Below are 19,272 nucleotides of genomic sequence, written 5' to 3' on the forward strand. Positions count from 1 at the left end.
GTTCTTCATGATTAATGTGCAGTGCTTTTTACTGTGAAATACATGTCTACAAGACATTAGGTGGATATAGGAGTGCACTTGGCTAACATAGCTTCATGGCCATACATCTTGCCAATACTCAATCATTTCAAATGAAAAGTATGCGCTTTGGTGTAGAATGACGTGAACCAGAATCTATACAGTAGATTGACAATCCTCTAAAGAAGAGGGAAAGAAATTGAAAAAGAACTGTTCCAGTTTTTTCCAAAAATTTCAAAACTATTTGCGGATGAGGCTACTTTTAATCTCAAAAATTACTTAAAAGAAATGTTTAACATTTTTAATCACATATGGCACTGCCATGAATGGTTTTATCATCTGGCTTGTATGGCAGCTTTGCTTAAACAGTAAGAGAAAGCATGTGTCCCAGCAACTTGACATGGATTGCCCTGGGATTATACAACTTTGGCCTTCAGAGTCGCTATTATATGCTTTCTCTTTGCAGATTTTCCCCTACCACCACCACCACCACCTGCTCCAGAGAAGGCAAAAGATGCATTTTACTCCAATGAGATGCCTCTTCCTCCTCCACCTCTGCAAGCCTGTGAAGAACCAGTCCCATCCTTAACTGATTCCAAACAAAGCAGGCTGCTGAAATCAAATGTTGGAACAAGTCCAAAGCAGCAGGTAGGAAATGCAAACAAGTTTTTTTCTTCTTCAGCCTCCTGTCTTGAAAGTGTTGTTTCTCAACAGAATATATTTTCCTTGGAAACTTCAACACTTGATGGGTGAACCCAGACAGGTGAATGAATGGAATACAATGTAAGGGCATCACGGCCACACACAATCTTGATTTCCAATATTTCAGGAAATGAGAGACAAATTAAACAAAGCAGATTCAAAAAACATTATTTGCTTTCTTTTGATGTATTCCTTCTTTGAATCAGGAATTTTCCCCGCCCTCCAAACCTGCAAGATTTGACCAGAAAGATTCCCTGACTCAAATAATGAATGACAAGTTGAATGGATTACCAGATTCGGGGCAAGGTAGGTGGCCGACACGACATAGAATAATAAATACATTCACCTACTCTCTGCTTTGAAGGTATTGCTGGGAGCACTGCGTAGTGAGTCCAGTGTGCAGTCAGTTGAACAATTCATCTCTTAATAGAGGGAAGGTACTGTTCATGCTGGAAATCAGAAGTAAAAAAAAAGTGCTAGAGAAGGTCAGCAGATCTATCAGCACTCATGAAGAGATAAAGAAAATTAATATTTCAAGTTTGATATGAGTTTTGTTTTGGAATTCCATAAAAGCTTCATATCGAATTTACATCTTACATCTGCTGTTATTCATAACCATCTTGTTTAAATAATTAGAATGATTTTCAGCAAACACCTCAAAATCAATTACTAAATTGATCAGCTAGACTGTGTAAAACTTGAAATGAAGAGTGGAGCATAAAAAGTCTTTATACACCACTGCAATTAATTTGAAAATTCCACTTTAAATAAGGGGGCTGGATGATGCAGTAGGCTGACTAATGTGATCAATTCATTAGCTACTAGCCATATGTGGTTGACTGAAACTCAAAATGTAATTTATTGAGTTTCTGATTAGTAAATTTAACATGGTATGGTCATTGGGTGTATCATCTCAAAAAATCTGCATTCATGGATGTATGCCTTTGAATTTAAATCTTTGTACGCATGGGTTGATGAAGTGATAGGAGAAAGTGAGGACTGCAGATGCTGGAGATCAGAGCTGAAAATGTGTTGCTGGAAAAGTGCAGCAGGTCAGGCAGCATCCAAGGAGCAGAATCGACATTTCGGGCATGCCCGAAACATCGATTCTCCTGCTCCTTGCATGCTGCCTGACCTGCTGCGCTTTTCCAGCAACACATTTTCAGCATTGATGAAATGATAATAAATTATAAAGCCTCTTTCGTTTTTGAATGTTGTGCTTCCTTTGCTACTCACTTAAGGTAATTGTTGAGCAAATAGACACTTATTGTGTGACTATATACATATGCTTGCTTAGTGCATGAATGCCAAAATATGGTGGTCCTGCTGCAATGGCAAATGGGCAACTTCTGTTTGACAATATTGGATTATCTGTTCACCTGAGACTGTTGAAAATCTTCAACATGTTTATACTACTTGAACCAAGCTGTAGAGAATGTACACCCATAATATCCTACCACCTATATTGTAATGTTCATTATGTGGCATAAATAGAAGACCATCACTGTGGTCCAAGAGTTAGCTTTTGGAGTAAAAACAAACACACATTTTGTTGGAAAAGTAGAGAAGGAATGTTACGTTTTATTTAACTCCTGCTTTACCAGATCTGAGCATGTCTGGTAATGGTAATTGGGTGTATGAAATGGAATATATTTAATCTCCCTAAACAGAAATATTGTTCTTTTAGTGATCACAAAAAAAAGTTCAGTAAAACATGTGCTCTGTAATAGAGGGTTGTGATTCTAGACAACAGTACAAATAACTTTAGTTTCTTAACTAAAACTAGTACAGAAAATACAGCAACATTAAATTATGTTTTTGACTTCTCTGCTAAAACCAAGCAAACCCCATTTGAATTGTTGGCTTCAAAACAATGCTCACAATTTGTGGTGAAAAATTAATTATCTTCAGCAGCACTGAATATTGCTAGAAAATGCAGTGATTACTAGCATTAATAACAAGGCCATGCCACTCCCCTAAATTAGAAACTCAAACATTGAAAAACATATTAGAAGGCTTTGTAGAGATGTAAAAGAAATAATGACCTATCGGTTTGATAACCAAATGCTTTGCTAAAGCAATAGGTATAATAAGACTTCAAAAGATAAATGAAGACTAAAAAGATAGAGGGAGAAGTGTCAGAGCATGGGAACTAGGTTTCTAAAGGAAAGGGGAAACCACAGAATGTATGAAACTTAGATATTCAGCTGCGGTTTCTCATATGCTGAGTACCTTATCTCATGTGGCTACTTAAATAGTGTCCTGCTGAGAGTGTGTATTAGTTTTGGCAAGGTTGAGGCCCCTAGTTTCTGTGAGGCCTGCAGAGTTCTGCAAGTTTTTATGAATCTTGACCTGTCCAAGATGTGCTACCCTTTTGAATCTTAGCCTGACTGGAATCTGTTAGCCCAGGATTCCTTATCGGGCACTAAAATATTATTATCTCTATTGTAATTAGGCTGAGATGCAGTAGAGTCATAGTCATAGTCACGCAGCACAGAAAACATACCCTTTGGTCCAACAAGTCCATGTTCCTAAACTAAACTAGTCCCACCTTCCTGATCTTGGCCCATATCTCTCTCAATCTTTCCTCTTCATGCACTTATCCAAATGTCTTTTGAACATTGCAATTGTACCCACATCCACCACCTCCTCAGGAAGTTCATTCCACACGTAAAACACCCTGTGTAAAAAAAATTGCCCCTCATGTCTTTTTTAAATCTCTCTCCTCTCACCTTAAAATTCTGCCCTCCATCTTGAAATCCCCCATCCTAGGGAAAAGACAACTACCATTAACTCTATCTGTACCCCTCATTATTTTATAAACTGCTATAAGGTCACCTCTCAACCACCTAACCCTGATGCTAATCTCTGTAAGCTAATGCCACAGTTTTCTCCCTCTCTTAGATATCTGTGCATTTTGCAACCGGCTTATTCCACCAACAATACCAGTCGTTGAAGCCATGGGCAAAATATTCCATGAGGATTGCTTGAAGTGTAGAAAATGTCAGTGCAAACTGGTGGGAAAAATCTATTACAATTTGGATGACAACCCTCACTGTGACTCCTGCTACCGGGTACAGCAGCTATTTCTTTCATATTGAATAGTTTATTTTCTTTTTATAAAGGTCCTACTTCTCTCCTTTAGAAGGCACTGATTTTTTCCTTGTAATATGATTATTAACCTAAGATAGTGTTGGAATGTTATTTGCTTTGGTTACATCATTACAGACAATGACGCTATGCCTACTGAATAGACACTAACCTCACACCAGGACATGAATGAGAAATTAACATGACCTTTTAAAAAAGATTGCTAATTTCTCCTTGAATATTAATGTTTTTCCATTTTTCCATGTTGGATGCCCTCCAGAAGATGGAATGGAGCTGGCAGTAAAATCTTTCCTTTCTTATAATGTGGGGAACAGAAAGTTTATTTTTCTCTCAAAATATCGTCTGTAAAATAGCCTCAACATGGTATTTGGATTGTGTTTTATGGGACACAGAGAATATGAAAAAGATCAAACTAGGATATGCATTATGCAGATAAGAGAGGGACATTCACTCTAATAAGATCTTTCCTTTTGCACCATTTCAAACAGTGTCATCCTTTCTACAGTAAGGAACAAACGGTTTATAAAAAGACTCAACAAAGCGACCTAATCTGATACGATGTATGCAATATAGTGCCTTAGACTCCCTCCATCTCAAATGTGTGAGGGTGTTTACTGTGTCTTTTCTGCTACAATTTAAATTACAGGACACCGTGGAGAAATGTGAAAAATGCAGAAAACCAATAATGGATCAGATTACAAGAGCCATGGACAAGGCTTTCCATTCTGAGTGCTTCAGATGTGTTGTCTGCAACCGGCTCATTGGAAGTGAACGTTTTGGACTGAACCAGGATAAGGAGATTTACTGCCTCGAAGATTTCCAGAAGTATGATTTCAACATTCTTGCATAGTACTGAAATGATTATTTCAGCAAATAATATGAAAATGAAAATGATTATTTCAGCATTGGCTGCTTTGTGCTCACCTGTTCAGCTTGGAGTTGGAAAACCATGCCTTACCTTGAGTATTGCAGATTTGTTTAACATCTCTTATACATTCCTTGATTTTGAAATGGTTTGGTGAATAAATGTACTATATGGTAGTGTGCTGATCTCAATTTGTACTCTGAGATGAGCTTATAGGATAGTGTGGCATCAGAAACTCTGGTTATCATATGAGGAGTGAAGGTTCAGCTGTGATTTGTTAATTTAGATATACACAATCCAGGAAGGCCATTATTGTGTCAACTCATTTCTTAGTAGCATCCAGGGTTTCTACCTCCACCTTTAACCAAAGGTACATTCTAGTTTTTTTTTGTAAATTTCATTGTGAAAAATGTACTGATATAAATAAGTTAGTCAAAACATTAAATTGAAGAAGTCTTCTGTATTTGCTATTTCCGACAAACATGCAACCTTGTTGAAAGCAATCAGGTAAGGGTAGCAAATTACTCATAGTGTAACCTTTGCAATTCATGATGACTCAAAATATAACCAGATTTAATTGGACATCTCGTATAAGACTGCAACACCGTTTATCATCTCCATGTGGCACTGTTGCGTTTTGGTTCTACTGCACCGACCTATCACACACTGGGTTTCCCAATGTTACTGCTACACATCACTAATATAATTTTATTACAAACACGTATTACTTAATTGTTATATGGCTCCGTATGCATGTCATTCAATAGTTCTCCATAATGCTCAGAAATAACTGGGATATAACAGTGTCAAGTGGTCTATATGCTTTTTAAAATCCAAAGTGAATTTGTAAAAGTTAGCACTGTAAAGAGACTTCCACCAGGAGTCACTAAATATACTTCAGACTGCATGTCATACTTTTGACCTGGGACTACAGAAATTTGTCATATTTTCACATTCTTATAAGTGGATAGTTTGAGATTCACTCAATTTTGCGGGCCTGCAACCAAAATAGGAATGTAATTGAAAGTGATTTTTCTTACTTATGATCGGTTGAACAAAAAAATAGCTTGTAGACATTGAAAGAAGACAGTATCAGGTTTGGCTCTCGAGTCAAAGAATCTGCTGATGCATGCTATCTGGATCTGAATACATGTTAGTGCCAAGAACCCAGAGGACCTGTGTGTCTCCCAAATCAGTACAAGCAAGTTTGGGAAAAATTCAGTGGGGTGAAGTAAATTAACCCCTTTTTAAAATCTTGTGACATTTTCTGAGAACAATCATTTTTATTAATATCTGTATAGTTTTAGAACGTAGAACAGTAAAGCACAGTACATGCCCTTCGGCCCACAATGTTAGTCATAGTCATAGTCATGTAGCACGGAAAACAGACCCTTTGGTCCAACAAGTCCATGCCGAACATAATCCCAAACTAAACTAGTCCCACCTGCCTGATCTTGGCCCATATCTCTCTAAATCTTTCCTCTTGGCTTATCCAAATGTTTTTTAAACATTGTCATTATACCCACTTCCTCAGGAAGTTCATTCCACACGCGAACTACCCTGTGTAAAAAGAAATTGCCCCTCGTATCTTTTTTGAATCTCTCTCCTCTCACCTTGATGTTGCGCCGAGCATTAATCTGAAATTAAAATCAAACTGAACTACACACCCCTCAATTTACTGCCATTCATGTGCTTGTCCGGCAGTCACTTAAATGTCCCTAATGTCTCTGACTTTACACAGAGAGTGGTGGGTGCATGGAATGTACCGCCAGTGGTGGTAGTAAAGAACCTACCTTTGACATCTCCCCCTCCCTCCCCCCCCCCCTCCCATAGCTTCCTCCAATCACCTTAAAATTATGACCCCTCATGACAGCCATTTCTGCCCTGGGGAAAAGTCTGTTGCTATCTCCTCTATCTATGCCTTTCATTGCCTTGTACACCTCTATCAAGTCACCTCTCTCTTCTTTCTTCTCTCCAGTGTGAAAAGTCCTAGCTCACTCAACTTCTCTTCATAAGACAAGCCCTCCAATCCAGGCAGCATCCTGGTAAATCTCCTCTGCACCCTGTCTAAAGAGGTGACCTGAACTGGATACAGTATTCCAAGTGTGGTCTAACCAGGATTTTATAGAGCTGCAGTAAAACCTCACAGCTCTTAAACTCAATACCCCTGTTTATGAAAGTCAAAATACCACACCCCTTCTTATCAACTCTGTCACCTCGGGTAGTAACTTTCAAGGATTAATGTACATAGACACCAAGATCCCGCTGATCCTCAACACTACCAAGAATCCTGTCTTTAACCCTATATTCAGCATTCAAATTCGACCTTCCAAAATGAATCACTTCACATTTAACCAGGTTGAACTCCATCTGCCACTTGTCAGCCCAGCTCTGCAATCTATCAATGTCTTGTTACAGCCTGCAATAGCCCCTGACACTATCTACAACACCAACGACCTTTGTGTCATTGGCAAACTTACTAACCCACCCTCTCAATTCTTCGTCCAAGTCATTTACAAAAACTACAAAGAGCAGAGGCCCAAGAACCTCTGCAGGACACTACCACTTGCTGGCTTCTTTTGGCTAGCCAATTCTGTATCCAGACACCCAAAATTCCCTGTATCCCATTCCTCCTAACTTTCTTAATGAGCCTATTGTGGGGAACCTTGGCTTGGCACGGTGGCTCAGTGATTAGCACTGCTGCCTCACAGTGCCAGGGACCTGGGTTCAGTTCCCACCTTGGGCGACTTCTATGTGGAGTTTGGACATTTTCCCCACGTCTGCGTGGATTTCTTCCAGGTGCTCAGGTTTCTTCCCATAATCCAAAGACATGCAGGTCAGGTGAATTGGCTATGCTAAATTGCCCAGAGTGTTAGGTGCATTAGATTAGATTATTTACAGTGTGCAAACAGGCCCTTCGGCCCAACAAGTCCACACCGACCCTCCGAAGAGCAACCCACCCAGACCCCTACATTTATCCCTCACCTAACACTACGGTCAATTTAGCATGGCCAATTCACCTAACCTGCACATTTTTGGACTGTGGGAGGAAACTCACGCAGACATGGGGAGAATGAGCAAACTCCACACAGACAGTTGCCTGAGGCAGGAATTGAACCTGTGTCTCTGGCACATTAGTAAGGGTTAAATATAGGGTAGGTCACTCTTTGGAGGGTCAGTGTGGACTTGTTGGGCTGAAGGGCCTATTTCCATACTATAGGGAATCTAGTCTAATCTAAATGCCTTACTGAAATCCATATACATTGGATTTGTGATGTTTGTCTCTTGTGTCTGCAGGCGATATGCCCCACAATGTTCTGTATGTGAAAAGCCAATTATACCAGAAACTGCAAAGGAGGAGTGCCTCAACATTGAACTATTTGGGCGCCACTTTCATGTTAATTGCTACAGATGTGAGGTGAGATCCTACATACAAACAAAGAGATTCTGGGTGAACAGAAAGCTCATGATTATTTCACTGCGCTACTAGAAGTGGATATATTTGTTGCGAACAGACCCTGGGCAAAACTTCCAAATTCTTATTGTTCCAGACGGAATAGCCTAACATTGTCAAGCTCCCAGGTGAGAGGGGATGTACTGTCACTCCCTCCTTTATTCACCCACATCTTCAGTTGTTCACAACAAAATTCATTCTCCCAAACCAAATGAATTTATGTTTTAAAGGGAGTCAATTTAATCAGGCTTTTCTGAGTTAACAAAAGAGTAATTCTATTAGGTACTAAATGTACAGAGAAACAATAATGCAATACACTGATTAGAAATGTTAAATGAGTCCAAAAAAGATAAAATTTAGAACATATATGGTTTAGTCTCTGCATTGCTTGTGAAGAGTAGATAGTGGATCGTTGATAGTCGAGAAGTTGATTTTAAAGATTCTTAGCTTTGCAGATTAATTTAAATTCTTTTGTTGTGCTTTTTCTTTGCTAGCTTCTACCACTCAGAGCAAGACTAGTGGTTGTTTCTTCAACTGTGACCTTCACAGTGCATTGGTTCTTGAATACAGGCTATTATACAAGTATCTTGGCTCACTAGGCACACCTTAGTCCACTAGTGCCAGGGTTGAATTGGCTTTTAACCCCTTGTGTATGCTTTAAAAAGGAAACACACAAAACACACTTTGTTGTCAAGGCTGCTCTCTTTTTTTTGAAAAACCATTATGTTCTTAATCTGAAATATTCAGAGGGGATTACAGTTCAGCTCAAAGTACATTTCTCCCTTTTGAAGCTTCCTTGACAGCTTCAGGTGTGACATTCCAGAATTTCTCATGCAAAAGCCACTAGATTTATATCGGATTTCATTTTGGCTGTATCAGTCCTTTTTGTTTAAAAGAAATAGATAGTGGGAATTTAAATGTCCTTACGTGATCTGGAGTTATGATCTGTGGTCATGGCAGTTAACTCAATGAGATGTTGAACTTTACATACAATGGAGATCAAGCTTTGACTTTTGTGTCTCTGCAGAGTTAATTAATCTCATCTAAGCAGTGTTTGGGGCACTATATTTATCCTCAAGATCTTGAGTTAGGAAAGTAAACTAAATCTCTATTCCCACTTGCATGACAAGTGTATATGTGGCTCAGATAAAGACAAAGCTGACCTGTGATAACCCAAGAAGGTTTACAGGTCCACATAGTATGCAACCATTGCTAAAACACTCCTTGTGACATGCTTTCTATTGCTTCAAATTTACTATTCTAGGCCAGCCTTAGTTTTGACTGGCTGAAATTCTCTGGTTATCTGTATTAATGTGATAAACACTCTGAAAGTTTTCTTTGTGTTCCACATTGTTCTTGTCCATCATATTTGCCCGTGCTGTTAAACAACTTCAGCACAATTTGATTTTCACAATCCTAATGGGATTTTGCAATTTTAATGTCAACATCACACAAAGCAAAACTACCTCAATTGCACCATTCAAATTCAACTCTGACCACTGGACTTCTGGAACAGGTATAGTGTAGCAAACCAAAGGGCTCAATAAGATATACGGTTAAAGAGATGAAGTAAAAATGACAAGTGGTTTGGCAACCCCTGCATTTATATCCCAGTCTCAAGTGAGTTTTGTTTCCAAGGAAACCTGAGATACCTTTTTAGAGAGAGTGACTTCTCTTTGCTAAAAGTGCAATCTAGGAATAAGGAAAATTAATACAGCTTGGTTACATCTATCAGACAACACCACACCCAGGAAGAAATGAATTGACCTTTGTGAAATTCCTGTGTAGTTTCAGCTTCACTCATTACGAGAAAAAGCTGCATGCCAAAATTTTCAGCTGTTGAATTCTGGAAATAATACAGGAAATGACAGACCTCAATATGCAACTCTGTTCAGTCTTCTAATGTGTGGGAATGGAAACATTTAGCTGATGTTCCCCAAGCAGTTAAAATTCATAATTAGGATTATGGGCTCAAAAGAGGTGGGATTGAGAAGTCTGGATGTTTTGGGGGGAAGAGAGAATATTTAATTACATTGTTCTTTTGCCTATTTTTCTATGGTCAATTCCTTAATAGGCTTATGAACAAGTCTGTAGATTTATCTTTCCACTAGGGAAAGACTGTCAGACAGGGTGACCCAAACAGATGTTGGATTTGCTCTTTCCTCCAAATAAGGAAGTTGTGGGTTTGATCCATAATTGAATTTGGGCAAGTAGAGGATGATTTTTTTATGAATATTCTCCTGTTCATCAAACATAACTTTGGCAAGGGAGCTACAGAAATTCTGTAAAAATTATGTAAACAGCACTTACACTTTTCTTTAGTATTTCCAAGCCTCTTCTGCCATAATTACAGCAGACAATTTAGAGAACACTTGTAAAAAAAATTCCACCTTTATAATCTAGCTTGACATTACATGGAGCTTGCTACTTTTTATAACAGGTACTATTCAGATGAAAAATTAAGCTGCCCATTTAGATGGACTTTATCAATCCCATTACATTATTTGAAGAGGGATACATTCTTTTTGCATCCTGACCAAAATTTCTTCCTCAACAACATCAGCGAAAACAAATTAACAGGTCACTCAACTCCTGTTTGAGGAATGTTGCTGTTGCAGAATAGCTGTTCCGTTAACCTCCAAAGCAATAGTCTCTGCATTTGAAATTATTTGTGAAAAAGAGACATTTTGAATGTGAGAAAGTTCCATATAAATACAGGATATTTTAAAATAAAAATTTCATGGCACTTGCCAACTTACTTGCAGCATTTATGCATTGCTAAAACATTGCTTGTGTATTTTGTAATGCATTTTTTTAGTCTTTGAACACTGATTAATCAATTCAAATGAGTGCAGAGCAACCCTTAGACTGAAGTTAATGTCACATGGTGCAGTATCAGCTAAACATTGGAGGGCTCAAAGTGCAAAAATTGCTTACTGAATAAACACAGCACACATGGTAGTGAGTCATACAGACCAGGAAAGTCCTAGGTTCCAGTCCCAGCCTGTGCTGGGTAGATGTGATATTAGGGCTCTACAATTGGCTTTTGAGTTCAGAAGGGGATAAAAGTACTTTTGTACTCTGAATCATTTTCTCTTTGAAGATGGATGTCAATTGAAGGCAGAATGAAACTTAGCTAGAATGTCCTTGCCTCCTACTCCATCTCTCTCCCCTCTACCAAAGAATCCCTACAGTGTAGAAACAGGCCATATGGCCCAACAAATTCACACTGATCATCTGAAGAGTATCCTATCCAGACCCATTCCCCTACCCTACAACCTCTGACTAATGCACCTAACCTACACATTGCTGAACACTGTGGGCAGTTTAGCATGGCCAATTCACCTAACCTGCACATCTTTGGACTGTGGCAGGAAACCGGTGCACCCAGGGAAACGTGTACAGACACAGGGAGAATGTACAAACTTCACACAGTCGCCCAAGCCTAGAATCGAATGTGGTTCCCTGATGCTGTGAGGCAAAAGTGCTAACCACTGAGCCACTGTGCTGCCCCTGCACTAATGTTAATGGCAAAAGTCAGTTTATTTAACCCACCATTGGTTTGTCCCACCCTAATGTCAAAATTCATCCTGTTATCAACACATTGAGTTTCTACATGAAAACCTGTTTCTACAAAAAAAACTGTAGGCAGTGCTACCTTTAAAACTAGACAGTTACACTCCTGTCACACTTGAAGGTAGAACTTGAGGTAATTATAACTTTTTTGGGATATTTTGGATAACTGCTGATGAATCTTATGTTGTTCCAAGAATTAATGTTACAAGTTTAAGCAGGAAGACATCTCTTACAAAGGAAACACAAGCAGCCAACACATCTCATTCATAACTTTCACTGCATTTGGTTCCTTTGCCCTAATCTTTTAAATATGCTGGGTGGTAGTAAAACCAGAATAACTGTAAATACAGTTATTATAAAGGCATGTTTAGGGCAATGTAGTTCTATTCATAATTCACCCCTGCTATGAGTGTATGTTCCATTCAACCTTCATCCACCTAATGACCCTAATTTCACTGTAGATATTGTCTATATAAACCTGTTCAGAGATGTTATGACATATCCTTGGAGGTGGAATTTAAAACTGGGCCTCCTAACTCAGAGGTAAGGACAGTACCATCTTTTTTTTTCCTGTAGATATTTTCTAATCAACCTGTTCAGAGGTATCATGACACACCTCTAGAGCAAGTAGGACGTAACCTGTGCCTCCTTGCTCAGAGGGATGGACACTACCACTCCACTGCAGGAGCCCCCTAAAAAGGTATTTTTTCAAAAAAAAAATTACAAGGTATGGATATTTTTAATCCATCTGTCCAGACATCTTTTAGATTAGGTTAGATTCCCTACAGTATGGAAAGAGGCCCTTCAACCAAACAAGTCCACACCAACCCTGCAAAGAGTAACCCACCCAAACCAATTCCCATTCCCATATTCATCCCAGACTAATGCATCTAACACTATGGGCAATTTAGCATGATCAGTTCACCTGAATCTGCACATCTTTGGATTGTGGGAGGAAACCCGCACAGACACAGGGAGAATGTGCAAACTCCACACAGATGGTTGCCTGTGACCCAAGGCAGGGATCAAACATGGATCCCTAGTGCTGTGAAGCAGTAGTACTAACCACTGAGCCACCGTGTCACCCTAAAGCAATGACAAACATCAACCCTGCAAGTGTGAACCTGCAACTTGCAAACCCCAATGCTACACCTGGTCAGTGTGGGACTGAACCCACAACCTTAGCATTACTAGCACCATGCTCTAATCATTTGAGTTAACAGACCAACATGTTAAGACATACCCGTGGAACGGCTAGGACCTCAATCCAGGCCTCCTAGCTCCTGCACCACAAGAATCTCTATAGTCCACTTAAAAACACCCATTGCTAGATTTGTTTGTGCCCATTTAGATTTTTTTTGTCTCCAGTGATTAGAAGTATAAGCTGATAATGATACAAGGGAATCAGGTAAACAAACTGTGCACCTCTTGAAATAATCAGACTGAAGGACTAAGAAGTAAACAGACAAAGGACAGAAATAAGTGAAGATTAGAATGCTTGAATTAACATTAAAGTCTTCTACAGAAAAATAGAGGGAGAAATATGAGCGAGAAAGGGAGGCCAAAAAGTGTAAACATTTAAAATATTTTACTTTTTGAAAAATTCCACTCATAACACCTAAAAGAATTAGACTCTACACTTCATTGATTCAATGCCAGAGGTTGACTGGCAGTAATTAACCATCATGTTGTTAATAAGTTACTTATGCTCACAACGACACAACTTTTTGGCAAGTCTAGTTAACATCTACTGTGCAAATACAACAACCTAAGTATATTCAATACAGCTAATTGGCAAAGCAGATGGTAAAATGTTGTTTTCATAAAGCCCAGTTTGAGCAGCACATCACAGAGCATCTGCTCTTTGTCCTTAGTTGCTGTATCTTTTCTGCATCAAACAAACAGTATTCCATCAATCTCAGTTTCTTCAAAATTCAATTACAGGCTGTGACAAGGTTATTATTTATTGCCTACCCACCACATGTTCTTTTTAAAGTACAATTGAATGGCTTGTTAGGCAATTCAGGGCAGTTAAGAGTTCACCACACTGCCGAGTCTGGAGTCACTTCGGCCAGACCAGAAAAGATTAGCAGATTTCATTTCCCAAAGAACATTAGTGAAGCAAATACCTTTCTACAACAATCCAATCACATGACCAATACTAACTTCTTATTTTGCCAAGAAATTCTGGATCATTGTCTTAATTTTATTTCTGTAAATGCACTTCAGGGAGTCAGGGGAGTTACTTGCTGCAAAGTTCCTAGGTTCTGAGCTTCTCTTGTAGCCACATTATTTATGTGCCTAGTCCTTTTCAGTTTCTGGTCAATGATAAGAGTCAAGGTGTGGAGCTGGAAAAAGTGCAGCAGCTCAAGCAACATCACAAGAGTAGGAGAGTCGACATTTTAGGTTGCAACCTTTCATCAGATTCAAAGGTCCCAACTGGAAACATAGACTCTTCTGCTCCTCTGAGGCTGCTTGACCTACTGTGCTTTTTCCAGCTCCACACTTTATCAATTCACTATTTCTGGTCAATGGTAACCCTTAAGATGTTGTTGCTGGTGGTGGATTCAGCATTGGTTAAGCCATTGAACATCAGGGAGAAAAGGTTAGATTATCTCATTAGAGTTGGTCATTCCTGTCATTTGTGTATCATTGATATCACTTGTCACATGTTATCCCAAACCTGGATAGTATCCATGTCTTACTGCTTTTGAACAGGGACTGCTTCAATATAAGGATTCATGAATGGTGCCGAGTGTTATGCAATCATCGTTGAACATACTCTCTTCTGATCCTCTTTAGTATGGTGGGATTGCCTTATGAGCAAAGGTTAAATAGGCTGAACTTTACTCAGTGGAGTTTAATAGAATGAGAAATGATCTCATTGAAACATATAGGATTCTTTAAGGGGCATGACAAAGTATATGCTGAGGGATATTTCCCCTCTTAGGAGAGCTTAGGACCAGAGGGCACAGTCTCTGAATAAATAGGAGCCAATTTAAGACTGAAATGAGAAGGACTTTCTTCTGAGGGTTGAGTTTTTGCCACAGAGTTGTGGTAGGTAAAGTTCCTGAGTATAATTTTAAGGCTGAGATAGATAGATACTTAAATCAGTAAGGAAAGCAAAGGTCAATGGCCATGATCCTATTGAATTGTGGAGCAGGCTCAAGGTACTGAAAGGCCTGCTCCTGTCATTATGGCCTTGTATAGGGATGGTCAGACGAAGCAGCTGAAGATTGTTGGATCTGGGTCACCATCTTGAGGAATCCTTGAGATATTCAAGAACTGAGTTAATTGACCTTCAACAACCACAACCATCTTCCTTTTGTCCTGTCTATCTATTCCCTCAGTTCACAATGATCCCAGTTTTGCTACAATTAATCCAGTTTTGGTTTTCTAAAAATAAAGAGTGCAAGTATAAAGAAGTATTGATAAATATTGATCAAATATTGGTTTCTGCAGTTTCAGGGGTTCCATTCTATAAAGAACATTTAATTAAAATCAGATTTGCCATAATATTATTGAATGGTAGAGCAGGCTTGAAGAGGCAAATGGCCTACACTGGTTCCTTATTGCTGTGTTCATGGAGAGCATACAATATAAATTGAACAGTATTTGTGACATGGGTAACAAATTATAGTAAGGATAAAACAAAGGACTGTAGATCCTAGAAACCTGAAATAGAAATTGCTGGAGAACTTCAGCAGGTTTAGCAGCAGGAGTTTCTGCCACAATTTCTGTTTTTGTTATCATTACAAGGGGATGCTTGATATATTGGGATTATTTATATGGAACAGACAAGACAAAGAAGCGTTAACATCTTTTGTCTTTAAAAAATGAAGTACTTTTACAGAAGAATAGTAAGAGCCCATCTTGTGCTTGAGAAGTCCATAATGAGGGATCACCAATTTAAAATTTGCTACCAAGGGAGTAAGGACAGAGCTTATGGAAAATGTATTTACACTGTAAGCTAAAGAAAGCAGACTCTCTCAAGAAATGGTTAGCGATTGTTCCAGCTTAAGGAAAAATTGGATAAATGTCTGAGGCAAATTAATCTCACCTGCTACCGTGAGATTAGCTGGCAGAGACATGACTGAGCAAATGGTCTGATATAATTATCTATGGCTTTACCAGATGTCTTGTTTTTGACCACAAAGCACACTCCTTTACCATTGAAGAGTAGTTGTGCTCACTAAATAATTGACACGTGTTGGCCCTTGCTTAATGAATAGAAAACAGCAACAATTCCTCTTGTGCAGGATATAAGGTAAGTGCATTGCCACAATCTTGTCTGAAGTGTGATAATATACTCCCTCACTGACAGATGGTTATGTTGGTTGGAAGTGTAGAGTCGCAGAAACTGTTTCCTTCTCTCCAAAAACCACCAGAGTAGATCTTGAAAATCTTTGGTTTGTAAGCATATTGCTTATAACTCTAACCTCAATACTAGAAGCTGCCAGCTTGACCACAAGTTTCTTGCCAGTTAATGATCAGCAACTACTCTGTGCATGGAGAAAGATCTATGCAGACAGGTTAAATACTTTGCATTTTCAGATCACCAATTGCTTAATTCAGGTTCTTATACAAAGGCTTGCTACTGCATAATCTCATCTATATTTGTAGTTAAGATTGTATATTGTACAAAATAAGTGAATTAAATTATCATTGCTCAATGTATGAATGACAAAGCCCAGTAAAAGTAAAAAAGCAATATCAGAACACTTAAAACCACTATTCTAAGTGTAATACTGCACAACTGACAGCAAACTGCTATCCGGAGGACATACTGTGTGAATTGTATATGAGGTGAAGCATCAAGCTTCATAGCAAAATAAGAAACAATAATATGGAAATGTTTTGGTGAATAACGAACAGATTGGAGTGAAGTGTTCATGAAGGCATGGTATTACAATGGGCTATATTTCATTGTGGATTGGAATGGTATTTTACAAACATTGTGCTCTATATGAGGGATGAAATGTTTCTCACTTCTGACACCTAATGCTAGAATTGAGCACTCCCACATCAGGTATAGCAGTCATATACTGAGTAAACCATCTCCTAATGTGTCCACAAATTAATTAATGTGAATTAGGTACAATTTTGAACCATGTTCAAAGTGTGTAGTGTCTTCAAGGGACTAGATTTTAAATTGCCCAAGCTTGTTTCATACAGGCCTTTAAAATCAAAACCAGACTCATTACAATAATCATTAGTTTTTGGACGTAATTGAGGCTGGTTGCCAAGATTGGTGTACCAAGTGAAAATGTTGATACATAATTCTGCTTATACATCTTGTATTACAGAAATGTGGACTTCTTTTATCTCCTGATGCAACCGAAGAAGGGTGCTTTCCACTGAATAAGCACATACTTTGCAAGACTTGCTATTTGCGGAGCACGAGCTCCACTAAGATTCTGGAATATTAGCCGCAATTTTATTTTTGTGAACTGCCAAATAACTTCAATCAAATTTATCCTGGTATGGTTCACCATTTTCAGTTACACTTAATAACATCTATGAATGATCATTTTGATAGGTTTAGTTTATTGTAAAAATTTGCTCAAGGCCCATTCATATTAAGCAATGCAAAATTAAATTCTAGGCTTGGATCCTAATATGTAATGATCTTAATTGGCATCTGCTATAGCAGCTTTATAATTGTGATCAATGCGCTTGAACTAGGGTAAACAACTAAATTAACCAAGGCTTCCACTCCTGAACTATAAACAGCAAGTTCTATTGAAAACACTCAAACAATGGGTCTGCTTGTAAATCTTTGTAAGACCGAACCTACTACCATCTTGGCTTGCATATGAAGAATGGTCACTTGGCAAAGTACTGAAGACAACTGGTGCCCACCTGATTTTCTCAGAAGATGAAGTGTTCTTAATTATATCAAATCACCATTGTCAAAAGGATTCAGTTTAGTATTTCTAATAATATCTACTATGCTACTTCTGGAATTCTTTTCACAAATTGAATTGCAATTCTCATCCTCTTCATTGAAAAGTAATTCTGTACAAACTGCTAGTGCTTTAACAAGTTTATTAAAAAAAAACATTCTTCCACAGCAAGAGAAATGGACCAGCCTCTGATTCTGCTTCTATTGACAAAGCAAGATGAGACGATGTCGTTTAAACTAATAAAAGGGATGATCTATTTAAAGCTTAAAGTTGTTTTCTTTGGTGTTAGCTTTCAATGGTATAAAGAGTATTGTGGAGGCATTGGTCACCTTGGAAGAAAAAGCAGTGACTGAGAAAACTAACTGGCCATCTTAGATTAGCTTACTTACAGTGTGGAAACAGGCCCTTTGGCCCAACAAGTCCACACCACCCCGCCGAAGCGCAACCCACCCATACCCCTACATCTACCCCTTACCTAACACTACGGGCAATTTAGCATGGCCAATTCATCTGACCTGCACATCTTTGGACTGTGGGAGGAAACCGGAGCACCCGGAGGAAACCCATGCAGACACGGGGAGAACGTGCAAACTCCACACAGTCAGTCGCCTGAGGCGGGAATTGAACCCAGGTTCTCTGGCGCTGTGAGGCAGCAGTGCTAACCACTGTGCCACCCACTTGGACACGGACAGCAGTTAAATGTGCTCCCCTGTATTGTATTGTGGTATTACCACAATACATTGTGTTGTGACATTGTGCTGTTTTACCACTAATCTATGCTCATGTTTATCAAGTACAATTACAGTCAATACATGCACTGCAAAGGACCAGCACAGTATAATTGATTTACTCCCTACATATTATGGATGGTCACTGTTAACCTGCACTCAAGTTCCAAATTAAAACATTTTAGACTGATCTAATGATTCTAAATATGTTTAAAACTTTTACTTTTGCCAATGCTGGCCTATTCATTATTTTCATGAATGCTATTTTCTTCTATGGATTGATAGCACAAATGTTTGATTGCTTACTACTGTACAAAGATTTATTTTAACATTACACTGTATATAGAGCAGGAGAATCAACGTTTCGGGCATAAGCCCCCATTCCTGATTCTTCTGCTCCTTGGATGCTGCCTGACCTGCTGCGCTTTTCCAGCAACACATTTTTCAGCTCTGATCTGCAGTCCTCACTTTCTCCTATTACACTGTATATGACTGGCAACTTTGCTTGAACCTTCAGGAAAGACTATTAACATCTGTCCAGTTAAAAATTGTCTAAAAACTTAATAGATTGAATTCCAAAAGCTTAATTTTCTAAAGTAAGATTTTCAATTTCACGTCAATAATATTTCTAAATTTGCACCATTAGCAAAGGAGACAAAACAATTTCTGCTCCATTATTCAAGGACTTCCATGAATGAAACAAATATCAAGGCTTCAAAATTAATTATCAATGTTTTAAGATTTAAATAATTCACTTGATAGAGCTTAATAATTTTAACCATCACAGCAGCATTCATTATTTTCCAGAAGGCTAAGGGTTGCATCAAAGCTTGTTTTGGAGTTTTTTTGCAGACACTACCAGCATTTCTGTTTGAAGTGATAGAAAGCAATGATTTTCTTGTCTACTTTCAT

General features: G+C 38.6%; 1 protein-coding gene across 1 annotated transcript in view; it reads left to right on the forward strand.

The window, feature by feature from the left end:
* fblim1 (filamin binding LIM protein 1) overlaps positions 1–17,894 on the forward strand; it is a 38,059-nt gene extending 20,165 nt beyond the window's left edge. The window contains exons 3-8 of the mRNA XM_072586575.1: positions 485–666; positions 927–1,026; positions 3,625–3,794; positions 4,478–4,656; positions 7,994–8,114; positions 17,033–17,894. Of these exons, the coding sequence (XP_072442676.1) occupies positions 485–666; positions 927–1,026; positions 3,625–3,794; positions 4,478–4,656; positions 7,994–8,114; positions 17,033–17,155 (875 nt within the window). The 3' untranslated portion in view covers positions 17,156–17,894. The remainder of the gene's footprint in view (positions 1–484; positions 667–926; positions 1,027–3,624; positions 3,795–4,477; positions 4,657–7,993; positions 8,115–17,032) is intronic.
* The last annotated feature ends 1,378 nt before the right edge of the window (positions 17,895–19,272 follow it).

This window comes from Chiloscyllium punctatum, chromosome 16 (genome assembly GCF_047496795.1).
Source record: "Chiloscyllium punctatum isolate Juve2018m chromosome 16, sChiPun1.3, whole genome shotgun sequence".
In the NCBI taxonomy this organism is placed as follows: domain Eukaryota; kingdom Metazoa; phylum Chordata; class Chondrichthyes; order Orectolobiformes; family Hemiscylliidae; genus Chiloscyllium; species Chiloscyllium punctatum.